The sequence below is a fragment of the Microtus ochrogaster genome, chromosome 10 (assembly GCF_000317375.1).
Source record: "Microtus ochrogaster isolate Prairie Vole_2 chromosome 10, MicOch1.0, whole genome shotgun sequence".
Classification (NCBI taxonomy): Eukaryota; Metazoa; Chordata; class Mammalia; order Rodentia; family Cricetidae; genus Microtus; species Microtus ochrogaster.
In genome coordinates, this window is record NC_022016.1 from 33,066,199 (window position 1) to 33,079,482 (window position 13,284).

General features: G+C 39.2%; 1 protein-coding gene across 1 annotated transcript in view; it reads left to right on the forward strand.

Moving 5' to 3' along the window:
* The window catches only part of Nudt11 (nudix hydrolase 11), a 7,282-nt gene extending 4,485 nt beyond the window's left edge, over window positions 1-2,797 (forward strand). The window contains exon 2 of the mRNA XM_005352761.3: window positions 1,150-2,797. Coding sequence (XP_005352818.1) covers window position 1,150 — 1 coding nt within the window. The 3' untranslated portion in view covers window positions 1,151-2,797. The remainder of the gene's footprint in view (window positions 1-1,149) is intronic.
* The last annotated feature ends 10,487 nt before the right edge of the window (window positions 2,798-13,284 follow it).

The window sequence follows — 13,284 nt, forward strand, 5'->3', positions numbered from 1 at the left end:
AGCCTGGTCTAGAAGAGCTAGTTCCAGGACAGGAACCAAAAACTACGGAGAAACCCCGTCTCGAAAATAAATTTAAAAAAAGAAATTTCTTTTCCATACATTTTATAAATAGCTTTCATTTTCCATTTTCATTAGTTCAAGTGTTTTGTTGGTAGCTGTGTATTTTTCTGGGCCTCTTGCATGCTGAGCAGGTACTGGACTACTGAGCCCCACTCTCAACTCCATGATAAAGTGTTTTGTTGTTTCAGATGTACAAAGAGGAAACAAGTTAGTATAGGTTTATGTTAATATAAGTTTGTATATATACTGGAAACATGTACTCTGGCCTATACTTTAAAGAAACAAAGTAAAGGCAGGAAATTGACTTGTATAATCCATTTGCTTTATTATTCTGTATAGATTCATTTGAGATATTTGATAAGGCTTTTCATTCTATAAGAATGACTTACAGGTTGTAGATGAAAATTTTCCCTGAGCAGAGCTTTTACCTCCAGGCTTACTATTTTCCTGGTAGCCCTGTTATGACACTGTATGTAACATAGTTAGAACAGTTCTGAGCAAACAGAGCTATAGGAAGTCAGTATGGCCACGTGACACTTTCACGAGAGAACAGGAAGTTATAGAAACTTCACAGACACTGGGAAGTCAGACCTAGTTGTAGTTCTTACACTGTAATTTCACCAGTTACCAAATCATCTGACACTTAAGTTTTCTCTTCAGTCTGTCATTGTAGACGATACAAATAGGTACTGTGTAGATATCTCCAATGAGCTATCCCTTTCAAATGCATGAAGAAGCATACTTCTGTGTAATGGTTAACAGTTTATTGTACATGACCAATGTGTATTGCAATGTGTCCACTAGCCTGAATTATTCCTGTAAGTTTCGACTCTAGTCTAGAAGGTAGAATTCTCTGGTTTCACAATGAGAAAGAGAGGAGAGAGAGGGAGGGAGAGAGAATGTGTGTGCATGTGTGTACCCATAGTTCCCTCGACTGCTAATCTTGGCTCGCAATGCATTTGCTCTGGAGCCTGTGTGGGCTTTCTAAATACCAAGTGATTGGTGCACCTAATGTGTCCTTAAGAACTTTGTTGCTTGGAAGAATTGTAAATATACACCTGCAATATATATGTTTGTTTGTTTTTCCAGATGAACAGGAACCATGCTCAAGATTACACTGAAGTAAAATCATTGATGTGAATCCAGTATTCAGTGGTATTTTCAAGTTCACCGGAGTACTTTTAAGGTTCCCAAGGAGACCACTCATCTGGTTTTCCTTCTACATCTTGGAACACTCCTCCGTCTGTTTTACCAACATTTTTGCTCTGGTTGTTGTACTATTGTATGTGAGCGGACTTAATTCAGCACCTATAGCCTTTTGTTGTGCTTTACTGATGTGTCTGCCTTGTTCATTAGACTATTATCTTTGAGAGCAACGACTATTTTTCCTTAACTCTACATATCCTGCATCCAAGACACTACTTGAAATTTGGTTGGCATCACTGGAGGTCTTTGATTCAATTCATATTTTGTAATCTCTTTGTGGCAAACATTTCCCTCCCAATCTGGTGCTAGGAGAGTGTCTGCTGTCTAAGCACCATGTGTGTGGCTTGTGTGTAACAGGTGTTTCGTAATCATTGCAGGACAGGTGGAGATGATCACCGAGAAGCATTAGCACTCATTCCTGTGTCATACCATCCATTGGCTGGCACAGTTTTATACTGTGCCATCATTTAGAGTAACATTTTATAGAGTTAGTCCTTCATGTTACAACTTTAGTGTTTTTGTACTGTTATTAATTTGCTTAAAATTTTATTCAGAAGTATCACTTGCTATAAAGGTCATTGTAAAAACACTACAATCAAATCCTATTGTGAGTTTTTATAAAAGTAAATTTTAAAGTAATATACAAATAATACATTTAATTTTTTTGCAATGCTCTATCTACTTCTTAAATGTCAACATTTCCTTGCAGAAAATGCTGGGTTTTTTTTATTTTAAAGATTCAATATTCTGTAATATTTAATGGTGAACACAAAGAAAAGCTGCTTTGAAAGCAGGTTTTTCAGAGCTATTTATGCCATTTAGTTGCCTAAGTGTCTTTTGCCTCTCACTGTTTCAGTTGGCTGTGGTTCTCATCCCTTTTCTAGTACACCCAACTAGCTTCTCGGTACCACATGCTTTCTGCATGTAAAATCGCAAAAGGCTGAGAGGGCTAAATTGGTGTCACTTAGAAAGGCTTCAGGGAAAAAGACTGCTGTAAAGGGGAACACAAGATGAAGAACTTAAGAGGTTTATGGCAAAGACATGGAAATTTCACGGCGTTTTGCCACAGGGTGTGTGATGTCATTACTCTTTCTCAGCTCACTACAAGGGTTCCAAAGAGGTTCTAATATGGTTGTTGTGTTTTACCATTATAAACCATTATATTGGGAAAGGCTTGAACTCCAATTTAGTGTTAACACCCTTCCTCGTGCCAGTGAAATGTATTGTGTCCCCATATCTTACAGACTTTGAAATAAAACTACATCTTATAATTTACTGGAGTTTCTACTTGTGATATGTACTGTGGTTTTGCTTACTAAAGAAACCCTTATCGTTTAGAGAACTGTACTGAAAATTTACAGATACGCTACTGTTAATTGCTTCAATATAAACAGGGTGGTATAAGTTTGTATATAGATGAAGCAAGATTGGCTTTGATTTGATAATCGTTGAAGCTGTGTGATAGATGTTTGAGAATTCATTATTCTCTATACTTTTGTATATGTTTGAAATTTTCCATAATAAAAATTGCAAAGATGTATTCCTTAGAGTTTCCTAGTAGGCCACTTCCCTCTTTAGAAGTATGATGGCTGGTCAGAATAATAATTCACAGAAAGATAAAACTGTTCTTCTAAAGAGCTGGCTTTTCTTCCTAATCTATATGTGTTGCTAACTATAGGTCTCTTTCCAAGAAGTTTTTTTTTTCTTGGAAGACCTCCAGTTAACATGTGCAAAGGGTCCTTAGCTCACCCAGTATCCAATATGTGACCAATGACGTAAGTTAAAGTGCAGATCAAACAACAATCCATTTTACAATCTTTTCTCAAAAATATGTATATAAGAGTTTTGATGCCCATGTGTATGTGTACTTTGTGAAGTTACCAGATCCCCTGAACTGGGGTTAATGATGTTTTGTAAACTGCCAGTTTGATGCTGGGAACCCAACTCAAGTCCTTTGCAAGAAGAGCGAGTGCTCTTAAATACCCATCCATCTCTCCAGTCCCACAATTTTCTTAAAGAATAACATGTTCGAATTCATCTTCATAAAATTCTAAAAATGAAAAAATAAATGAGTAAAAATAATTCACAATCCCTCTTTCCAGAGATAACCAAGCTTTAAGAACAAGCTCAGTCTTGATTATTTGCATATAATAGTATATATTATATGATTATATATCACACACATGCATACACACACACACACACACACACACACACACACGTCCACCAGAATGTTTACAACAAGTCCATGGTGTTTCTGGTTTAATCACATTCCACACTGGCACAATGCTCTTCCTTAGAACGTGTCAGGCTGCTGCTACAGGCTATTATAAAATTTGTGCTTCTTCAGACATGTACAAATACGGGAAGAAAAACAAAACTTGGACCTGAACTCTAGATACACTGTATTTACAAATTTCTGGGGCAATTTTGCTGTGTGTGTGTGTCCCTGTGTCCTAATATCCTCACACACAAAGCTCTGAAGCCATGGATTTCAAAGTAGTCAGTTCGGATGGCATAACAGCTAGTGTCTATTATCAGCTTAGAATTGTCTGGAAATAGAGCCTCTGGACAAGTGTGTAGGGATTGGTATTAACTGGGTTAACTGAGCTGGGAAATCCTGCCCATTGTGTGTGGAAACAAGTCTTGGTTGAAATTTTGGCATGTGGAAGTGGCCAAAGCTGAGCAACAAGAAACCTTCATTCCTGCCTGGGTCTTGATTTCAGATGTCCTGACCAGCAGTTTCAAGTTCCTGTGCCTTGACTTCCCATTATGATGAGACTAAGTGTACCAGCCTTTTTCTTTTGGGCTACCAGGGCCAGCTTATAAATCATGACATGCCCAGCCTAGCTTAGGCTCCTTTCTGGCTAGCTCTTTTAAATGAACCTGTTTTTCTGTATCTACCTTTTGCCTCGGAGCTTATTACCTGTCTTCTGTATATATTACGGTCACGGTTCTCTACGGCTAGCTGGTGTCTGCCTAGCTTCTTGCCCCGGGTATATCCCTCATTTTCTCCTCTTTCTTCTCTGAGTCTAGATTGCTCCTCCTATTTATTCTCTCTGCCTGCGAGCCTTGCCTATCCTTTCTCCTGCCGGTCGGCAAGATGAAACAGATATAACACATATTTGCATCATTTAAAAAATACAGCACAAGCAAAAGTAACACATTTACACAGTTAATGTCATATTCTGCAGCATAATCAAATGTAATATTTCACAGCACTATGCCCTTGAATTGTGAACTGAAAGAAAACTTTTCTCCCCTGAATTGCTTTTGCTGGAGTATTTTACCATGGTGACAGGAAAAGAAACTAAGACAAATGGGTTCTCAGAAGGAAAATAATTGCAGCACATTGGCTTCAAATAAGGCTCACATACAAAGCTCTATCTGTTTTACAAGATGTTCATTTTCTCTAGGTCCTCCTCTGTCTGTGATGTCATTCTGTAGCCCCTGACCCCAATATGGTTGCTATTCTGAACAGCTGTTTCTAAATGGTAACCAAGGATACCTCTTACTTTGGAGTAAAGGAAAGGAGCACTGTTCTCTGCCCTTTACCTTTTTAACACATAAAGTGCCTTCACCCTTATATAATATCCTACAGCACATTAGACACCACTCTGTTAGTTTAATGGGATTTTAGTGAAGATGGCGAGACTATGTGAAGAAAATACAGTACAAACATAGGGAGTTTAGTGAGGTGGCTCAGAGGGGAAGACATTTACCACCAAACATTCAGCCTTAAGTTTGATCACCCAAATCCACATGGTGAAAAAGTAGAAAACTTCAGTTGTCCTCTGACACACACACATACACCATGGCACTTGCAACAACATGTTCATGCACACATGCATACACACACACACACACACACAGAGAGAGAGAGAAAGAGAGAGAGAGAGAGAGAGAGAGAGAGAGAGAGAGAGAGAAAATGTAATTTTTTTAAAAAAAGAACATATACTTCACATTTAGCATATATAAAATAGATGCTAGAAGGTTAAGGCAGGTCCTTTCTAGATCCAGCCCTGGACTTGTTTTCTAATACAAGCGGAGCCAAGTGCCTTGAAATAATGTCCCCAAATTAAGTAGCATGTACAGGGCCTGCATGAGCCTGCATGGGTCTGTGCCAGGTCCTTTGTGTATAGATCATGACTTCCGGTTTAGTGTTTTTATGGGAATCCAGAGTGTGCAAATGAGTGAGCCTCTGACTCTTATATCTTCTTCTTGGGCTCTTCCTTCTGTTGGTTTGTCCTATCCAACTTTGATGTGATAGTTTTGGTTTTATCTAACTATATTTTATTTTGTTATATTTTCAAATGAATGAATTAATGAATGAGAATCTCACCACTAGGGTGTTGAAGGAGGGTACCGCTTATTGGTACCTGGCTGCCTGGTTAGCTTAGCCCCGAAATAATCACACAGAAACTGTATTAATTAAATCACTGCTTGGCCCATCAGCTCTAGATTCTCATTGGCTAACTCTTACATCTTAATTCAAGCCATCTCCATTATTCTGTGCATCACCACAAGGTTGTAACCTACCACCAAAGTTTCAGCACATCTGTCTCCAGCAGGGGCTCCATGGCGTCTCCCTGACTCTGCCCTTCTTCCTCCCAGCATTCAGCTTAGCTTTCCCTGCCTACCTAAGTTCTGCCTTGCTATAGGTTCAAAGCAATTTCTTTATTCATTAACCAATAAAAGCAACACATAGACAGAAGGACCTTCCATACCACTAGGGTAAAGGTTAACAACTGAAATGTCACTTATACCTGCTGGAAAGAGAAAATCCATTTTCTCCAATAGAATGACACTGGGTATATCAACTACTGCAGGGCAGGCAGGGGTAGTTAAGCAACATATAATGGACTACACAGTTTGTGTATGTGTGTGTGTGTGTGTGTGTGTGTGCGTGCTTTTATTTGGTTATACTTTGGAGGGGTTTTGTTTATTTGTTTTTCTTCTGGGGTATGGCTTTATTTTCTTGGGTTTGGGGGTTTTGTTATATTTGATTTTTGCTTGACTTTTTGAGAAACAACCAAAAGTTGGGTGGGTAGAGAGGGGGAAAGGATCTGGAATGACTTGGGAGAAGGGAAGAATATGCTCAAAATATATTTAAATTCAAAATTCTTTTAAATAATAAACACATTTTTTCATTGGTTATACTAAACTTGTTACTCCAATGTAGGATTTTAATAGGGTAAACTGGGTGTAAGGTTAAAGGTACCTCTCTACTACCTTCTTGACTTTTATGTGAATAAAAAAAAAAAGCCTTGTCTTAAAAAGCAAAGTCCATTTAAAAATTTCCATGGGGAAAAGAAAAGTCCCTCTAATATCTATCACTTCCAAAAATGGAGAGTTTTAAGTTTCACATCATAGGCATGGTGATTCTCATGGCTATGAAGTCAAGAAAGCTGCTCTCTAAACTCTCATCTCTCTAGAACCTGAACTACCTCAAATCTATAGCCCCAGAAAAGTATGTTCACCTGAAGCCAATGAAATGAATCAGTGAGTTAACATTGCGAGTTGAGGATGAAATCCAGTTTTACCTAACTTCAAAGCTCATACTCTTTGAATGAAGATGATGGACAAGACTGACCAAATGTTGTGGTGAATTCCGTGTTACTCATTTTTCTGAAATGGTTAACTTGGGAAAGAAAAAGAGCCCCTCCGTTGTCTAAGAAGACTACTGAAACACAGCCTGGTCAGATCTACACAGCAATATGAAGAAGCATGCAAGTATTTCTAAGAGTCTGGACTCATTTGATAGCAGTGCTGAGGGAATAGAGGAGGGCCAAGGACAGGACTGATTAAAAGAAGTGTTCCCTTTTGTCTACTCAGTCAAACTTAAGCTTTATTTCTTGGCTGCTACAAAGAAAATATGGAAGTCTTCAAAAGCCATTCTGAGTAGGCAGGTCCATTACTTCATCATGATACCTGGTGCACATTTTAGAAATCACTAACTAATTTCTTTTAACATGAAATAATTTTACATATTAATGGCACATAGTGTGGTATGTTGATACACAAATCCAGCACATAATGATCAAATCAGAGCAATTGGTATGTCTTCTTAAATATAAATTAGTTTATCTTAAAATTCAGGTGTAGTTTGATAGAAAAGATCCCATTAGTCAAACGCAGATGAGAAAACTGAGGCTCAACATGGTTAAGTAAAATGAGTCATTCTCAATAAAAAGCAGAGGTGGAGCTGAGGACCGGATATAAAGAACGCTATTGGTGTTCTACCACAAGATGAAACCCAGCTGCTTTTACTCACATTTTAAAAGGAGGAAATGTGAGTTTATGAACAGATTAACTTGCTAATATATATATTGTTATATAACATCATGTTTTATATATATATATATATATATATATCGAATGCATACAATGAAATTTCTATATAAAAGAGCAAAAATTATCTACTATATACTAAAGGAATCCTTTCTCAGGAAGACTCTGCTTTCCAAGACTATTTACAAACAACTTCATCTAATTCTCACAGCTGATCTGTAAAGAAAGAGCCTCCACTGAGTTTGAAACAGAAATTTGAGAGTTCTTTTTATTTTTCTAGCAAGCTTTAGGCCCATAAATAGAAAGCCATTCGGATTTATCTAATGCCTCCAGCCTTACAGTTTCAGAAAACCACTCAAAACACTGGGTCAAGAATTATACTATCTCTAGGTATACATGGGTTGAGCAAATCAAATGTGGCCTCTACTTTCACTAAGCTTTTTGTATAAAAACGAAGAAATTCTAACATAATGGATGATTTTTTATGAGCGATGAATCACTCAGCTCTGCAGGCTCATCTCATAGCAGGGAACACTAATCCTTTGCAGAGGAAATGCCATGTCATTTGGCACCTAAACAGGAAATGAGACTGAACTAGAAGTACCAAAATGGAGTTCCAGAGATAAGGAAGAACAGATTTGAGGTTTGGGAAGCCGGATGGAGTATGGTCCTTTTACAAAAAGAAATTGGTTCATTGTGTTTAAAATTAATGGGAACAAAACCTGAAGGGATCAAGAGTGTCGTGATGTACGTCTGTAATCCAGGTATCCCAAAGGTCAAGGCAGGAGATTAAATTTGAAACCAACATGACCTACAGTTTGAGATGCTGTCACACTGACATTTAAGACCAGAAAGTGGTTCCACCTCTGCACTCTTTGCAGGAGACACCCACATCCTAACCCAAGGCTACCTCTTCTCACCCAGGCCTTTGCCCTGCATAGAAGCAGCTGGAGGTGGCACCCACATACACATATCCTTGGTGAGTCTTGGCTAGCCATTGCCTAGGACCATCCCTGATACCCAAGCCCATTCAGGGGTCCCACTCACACACCCTATCTGTAAATCCACCCCAGGTCCTCTGCTCCTTGTCCCCTTTCAACTCTACTCCCAGCTAGGTAGCCGGCCACGTCCCCTGCCATGCTGCTCTGTGCCCAGATCCAGCTGGGAGCTGCGTTCTTGTGCCTCCCTACCTTACTACTGAGTTGGTAACAACCTCTCTACAATCAAAATTCAGCATCAACTATCTGAAGGATTGACATACAAACTCTTCCTACTTGATCTGAAATCAACCAAGTTTGGGCAACAACAAGAGCAGAAACAGATTTTCACTAACAGGGGCAAGCTGGAATCGCATATCAGCCCACAGTCAAGGAAATACACCTGCATGGCCAGGACAATCAAACAAACACAGAAAATATGAAAGGTCAGGAAATTATGTCTACCAAAAGGACCACTAGTTCAACAGAAAGAGTCTCCAATGTGAATTACCTAGCTGGACCCAAGACACAAATTTAATTTTTTTTCTGATTTATTTATTTTTATTTTATGTATATGAGTATTTTGTCTGTATGTATACCTGTGAATCACATATATACCTGGGGACAACAGAGTTTAGAAGAAGATGTTGTGTCCCTTGGAACTGGAATTATGGACGGTTATGAGCTGTCATATGTGTTCTGGGAATTGAACCCTGATCTTCTGAAGCAAACAACCAATTTTAACCTCTGAGCCATCTCTCTAGCACAGGACACAGAATTTTTTTAAGAAGTAACATTATTAACAGAATCAAAGAATTCAAGGAGTTCAAAAAGAACAAAAACAACTGAATGAACTTTAAGAAGCCATGAATAAACTAATGGAAATCACTGACAACACAAACATATCACTGAATAAAAATGATGAATGTGGAGAATGGAGAAATCCATGAGTGAGTGTGTGCTGTTGACATGGATCTAGTTATTTCAAGGGACAAAAAGTCTCAGACATATGGGGAAATGAAAAAGTCTCCTACCCTTCTGAGGTTCAGAGAGATAGATAGAAAAGACTTCCTTGTTTATTTGTATGTAAGAACCTCACTTCCTTGATCAGGTGTATGCAATAACTCCACCTCTCTGTTCAACTCTATATAATAAAAACAGTGAGGTTTGGGGGTGCTGTACTTTCTCCATTACAGAGCCCAGAACACCTGATCCCATCATTTCTTTTCATCTCTTTGTCTTTTCTTCATTCTCTCTCTGCCCTGGTCAGGTCCATCCTTGGAACCCCAGAGCCCTGCATGGCTGTGGCAAGTGATGCCTGAACAGGGATGAGAGCATGCCCTTTTGCTACAGGCAGGGACTCTCATTAGTCAGACAAGGGAACCGTCCCAAGAGAAGCACGTTTAGACAGGCAAAATGAAGCAGTAAGGGGAAAGATGTAAAGAGAAATGAAGAAACAAAGGTGAATGAAAAGGACAAATACAGAAACAAAGGGGACATTTCTGAGCATTCGGTGTAACACATTGGGGCAAGCAGAATCGAGAGATAGGCATTTACCTATCTTTTAACAAATGTAACTCTGGAGATACATAGCTAAGTTTTTTTTTTTAAAAAAAAGAGTTTTGAGATAAAATCTAGAGATGTGTAGTTACAGCTGAGTATTTTGGAATCAAGTTTTGGGATAAATAAAAATCTAGAGATAGGCAGTTATATGTTAGTACTTTGAAAGAGAGTTTGGGGCTGAGTTAAAACTATAGATAGGTAGTTATATGTTGGTGCTCTAGGGGGAGATTTTGGGAAATCTTGGAATTGACGTGAAGGCATTGTGATTCATCAGTTCTGAGGCTGTGCTTCTGAGGCATGCTCTTAACATCAATGGAAGGGGTGACAGGCTTGGCTACTTGGGAAAGCAATAGAGAAATTGAGAAATGGATACTGAGCTGAGGAACCAGGGTATATTTCCATTTTTACTTTGGTTTAGTGGCTTTCCTATTACATTTAGCAAAACAAGCAAATAAACAACAATAACAACAACAAAAAAAAAGCAACACAGCAGGCTGGGTCTGGCCAGTGGAGTGGGCCAAAGTGGCAGACTGGCTTATAGGAGGACCCGTGTTGTCTCTCCATGGATGCTCAAAGCCAGCAAGTGCTGAGGCAACAACAGTGACCTTGGTATCTGCAGGACCATTCGTTAAGGCATAAGCTCTCTAAGTACCATGACTGTGGCCTGGGTGCCATACTTGGCTGTGGTGCACAGATGGGCTTGTGTGTACATGCATAGAAAAAGGAAAAAAGTGGTGGCTTTAAAAGCTTTGTGCCTAGTAATATTCATGCAGGTAAGATCAAATCAGGGGAGAAGCCTGCTGGGCCAATGCTTTTTCACCCAATGGGAGTACATCCTCCCATATCTGTCTGTACTAATGATTACCTCTGTTTTGGGAAGTGCCAATGAGCTCAGTTCAACTATTCGGGGTGGGCTCCAGGCCTGTAATTTAGACAGGATAACTGGGAAATAATTGGGAACCACCTTCTGAATGTTTGGAGCCACAATAAAAATCTCCTGGATGTGCCCAACTACATTGGCACATCCTAGAAAAAAACAAAAAAACTTATGATCAGATTGGTTTCACCTGTGAACATTGTGCAACCTTTCCCCAGTGAGTTTTAAGGCTTAAGTCCTTTAAATGTGCTAAAGAAAATCCTTCTGCTGTTGCTGGACACAGCAGCTGTTATGATCTTCCTTCTTATCACCCTTCCAGTCTGGTGCGGAGCACTGTGAACTGCCCCTGAACCAAAAGTTGCTGAATTTTCTTTTTCTCTTTTTACTCTCTACTCTTTTGGGGGCCCTCCACCCAGCTCCCAAATAAATCACACTGAAGCTTATTATTACTTATGAATTCCTGGCCTTAGCTTGGCTTATTTCTAGCCATCTTTCCTTAACCTAAATGATCCCATCTACCTTTTGCCTCTGGAATTTTTCCTTTTCCTACTTCTGTATATGTTACTTTCACTCTTACTCTGTGGCTGGCTGACTGGTCCCTAGTGTCCTCCTCTTCTTGTTCTCTCTTGCTCCTCCTCCTTCTCTTCCTTCTCCACCTAATATCCCTGCCTGCCATCCCTCTGCCTATCCTTTCTCCTGCCTTGCTATTGGCCGTTCAGATCTTTATTAGATCAGTCAGGTATTTTAGACAGGCAAAGTAACACAGCTTTATCACAGAGTTAAACAAATGCAGCATAAACAAAAGCAACACATCTTTACATCATTAAACAAATGTTCCAGAGCATAAACAAATGTAACACACCTTAAAAGCTCCCAAATAATATAGTTAAAATACTAAATATACAGAATAAGAAAAGGTCATTACAAGCTGGAAGAGAAAAGCCACAGTAACATCGGAAGGCAAACCCAGGAGAATAACAGCTGACTTTTCCGTGAAATATGGAAAAGTCAGAAGACTAGAGTAGTAAACTGCAAATTCTAAAAAACCAAAGATGCTAGTGCAAACTATTTTACCCAGTAATAGTTGCCATAATGAAAGAAGAAAAGAAAAAAACTTTCCGTTACATAAACAAGATAAAAAGGATTCTTGTCCACTAAAGCAGTCCTTCAGAGAACATTGAAAACAAAACTCCAAATATAAGAGAGGAATAAGCATAGCGAAGAGGCTCTGCAAAGAAAAAAAAATGAATCTATAATTACTGAAAACAGAATGGGTCTATGAACCCAAACAATACTGACATTTTAACAAAACTATAAATAATAATGGCCAAAACTACCAACCAAAAAATGCAGGTTAGATGACTGGATTAAGGAACAATGCCCATCTTTGTGTTGTTTACATAAAGCTCATCTTTAAAGATGGGCACCATATAAGAGCAGAACAATGAGAAATATATTCTGACCAAATAGAACCAGGAAGCAAGATGGTGTCACTATCCTAATTTCTGACAAAATAAACTTCAAGTCAAACTTAATAAGAAGAGCAAAAGAAGGATATTTCACTCTGGCCAAGGGAACAATTAACCAAGAAGACATTACAATCCCAAACACATGCCCCAAACACTGATACAACCACATTATATAAAAAGATACTACTACTACTCAGCAGTAAAAAACAAGAACTTCTTGAATTTTGCATGCAAATAGATGGAAATAGAAAACACTATCCTGAGTGAGGTAAGCCAGACCCAAAAAGAGGAACATGGGATGTACTCACTCATATTTGGTTTCCAGCCATAAATAAAGGACATTGAGCCTATAATTAGTGGTCCTAGAAAAGCTAAATAAGAAGGAGAACCCGAAGAAAGACATATAGACATCCTCCTGAATGGCGATGAAAGGAGACAGAGACAGAGACCCACAGTGGAACACAGGACAAAAATCTCAAGGTCCAAATCAGGAGCAGAAGGAGGGAGAGCACGAGCAAGGAACTCAGGACCGCGAGGGGTGCACCCACACACTTAGACAATGGGGATGTTCTATCGGGAACTCACCAAGGCCAGCTGGCCTGGGTCTGAAAAAGCCTGAGATAAAACCGGACTCGCTGTGCATAGTAGACAATGAGGACTACTGAGAACTCAATTAACAATGGCAATGAGTTTTTGATCCTACTGCACGTACTGACTTTGTGGGAGCCTAGGCAATTTGGATGCTCACCTTACTAGACCCGGATGGAGGTGGGTGGTCCTTGGACTTCCCACAGGGCAGGGAACCCTGATTGCTCTTTGGGCTGATGAGGGAGGGGGACTT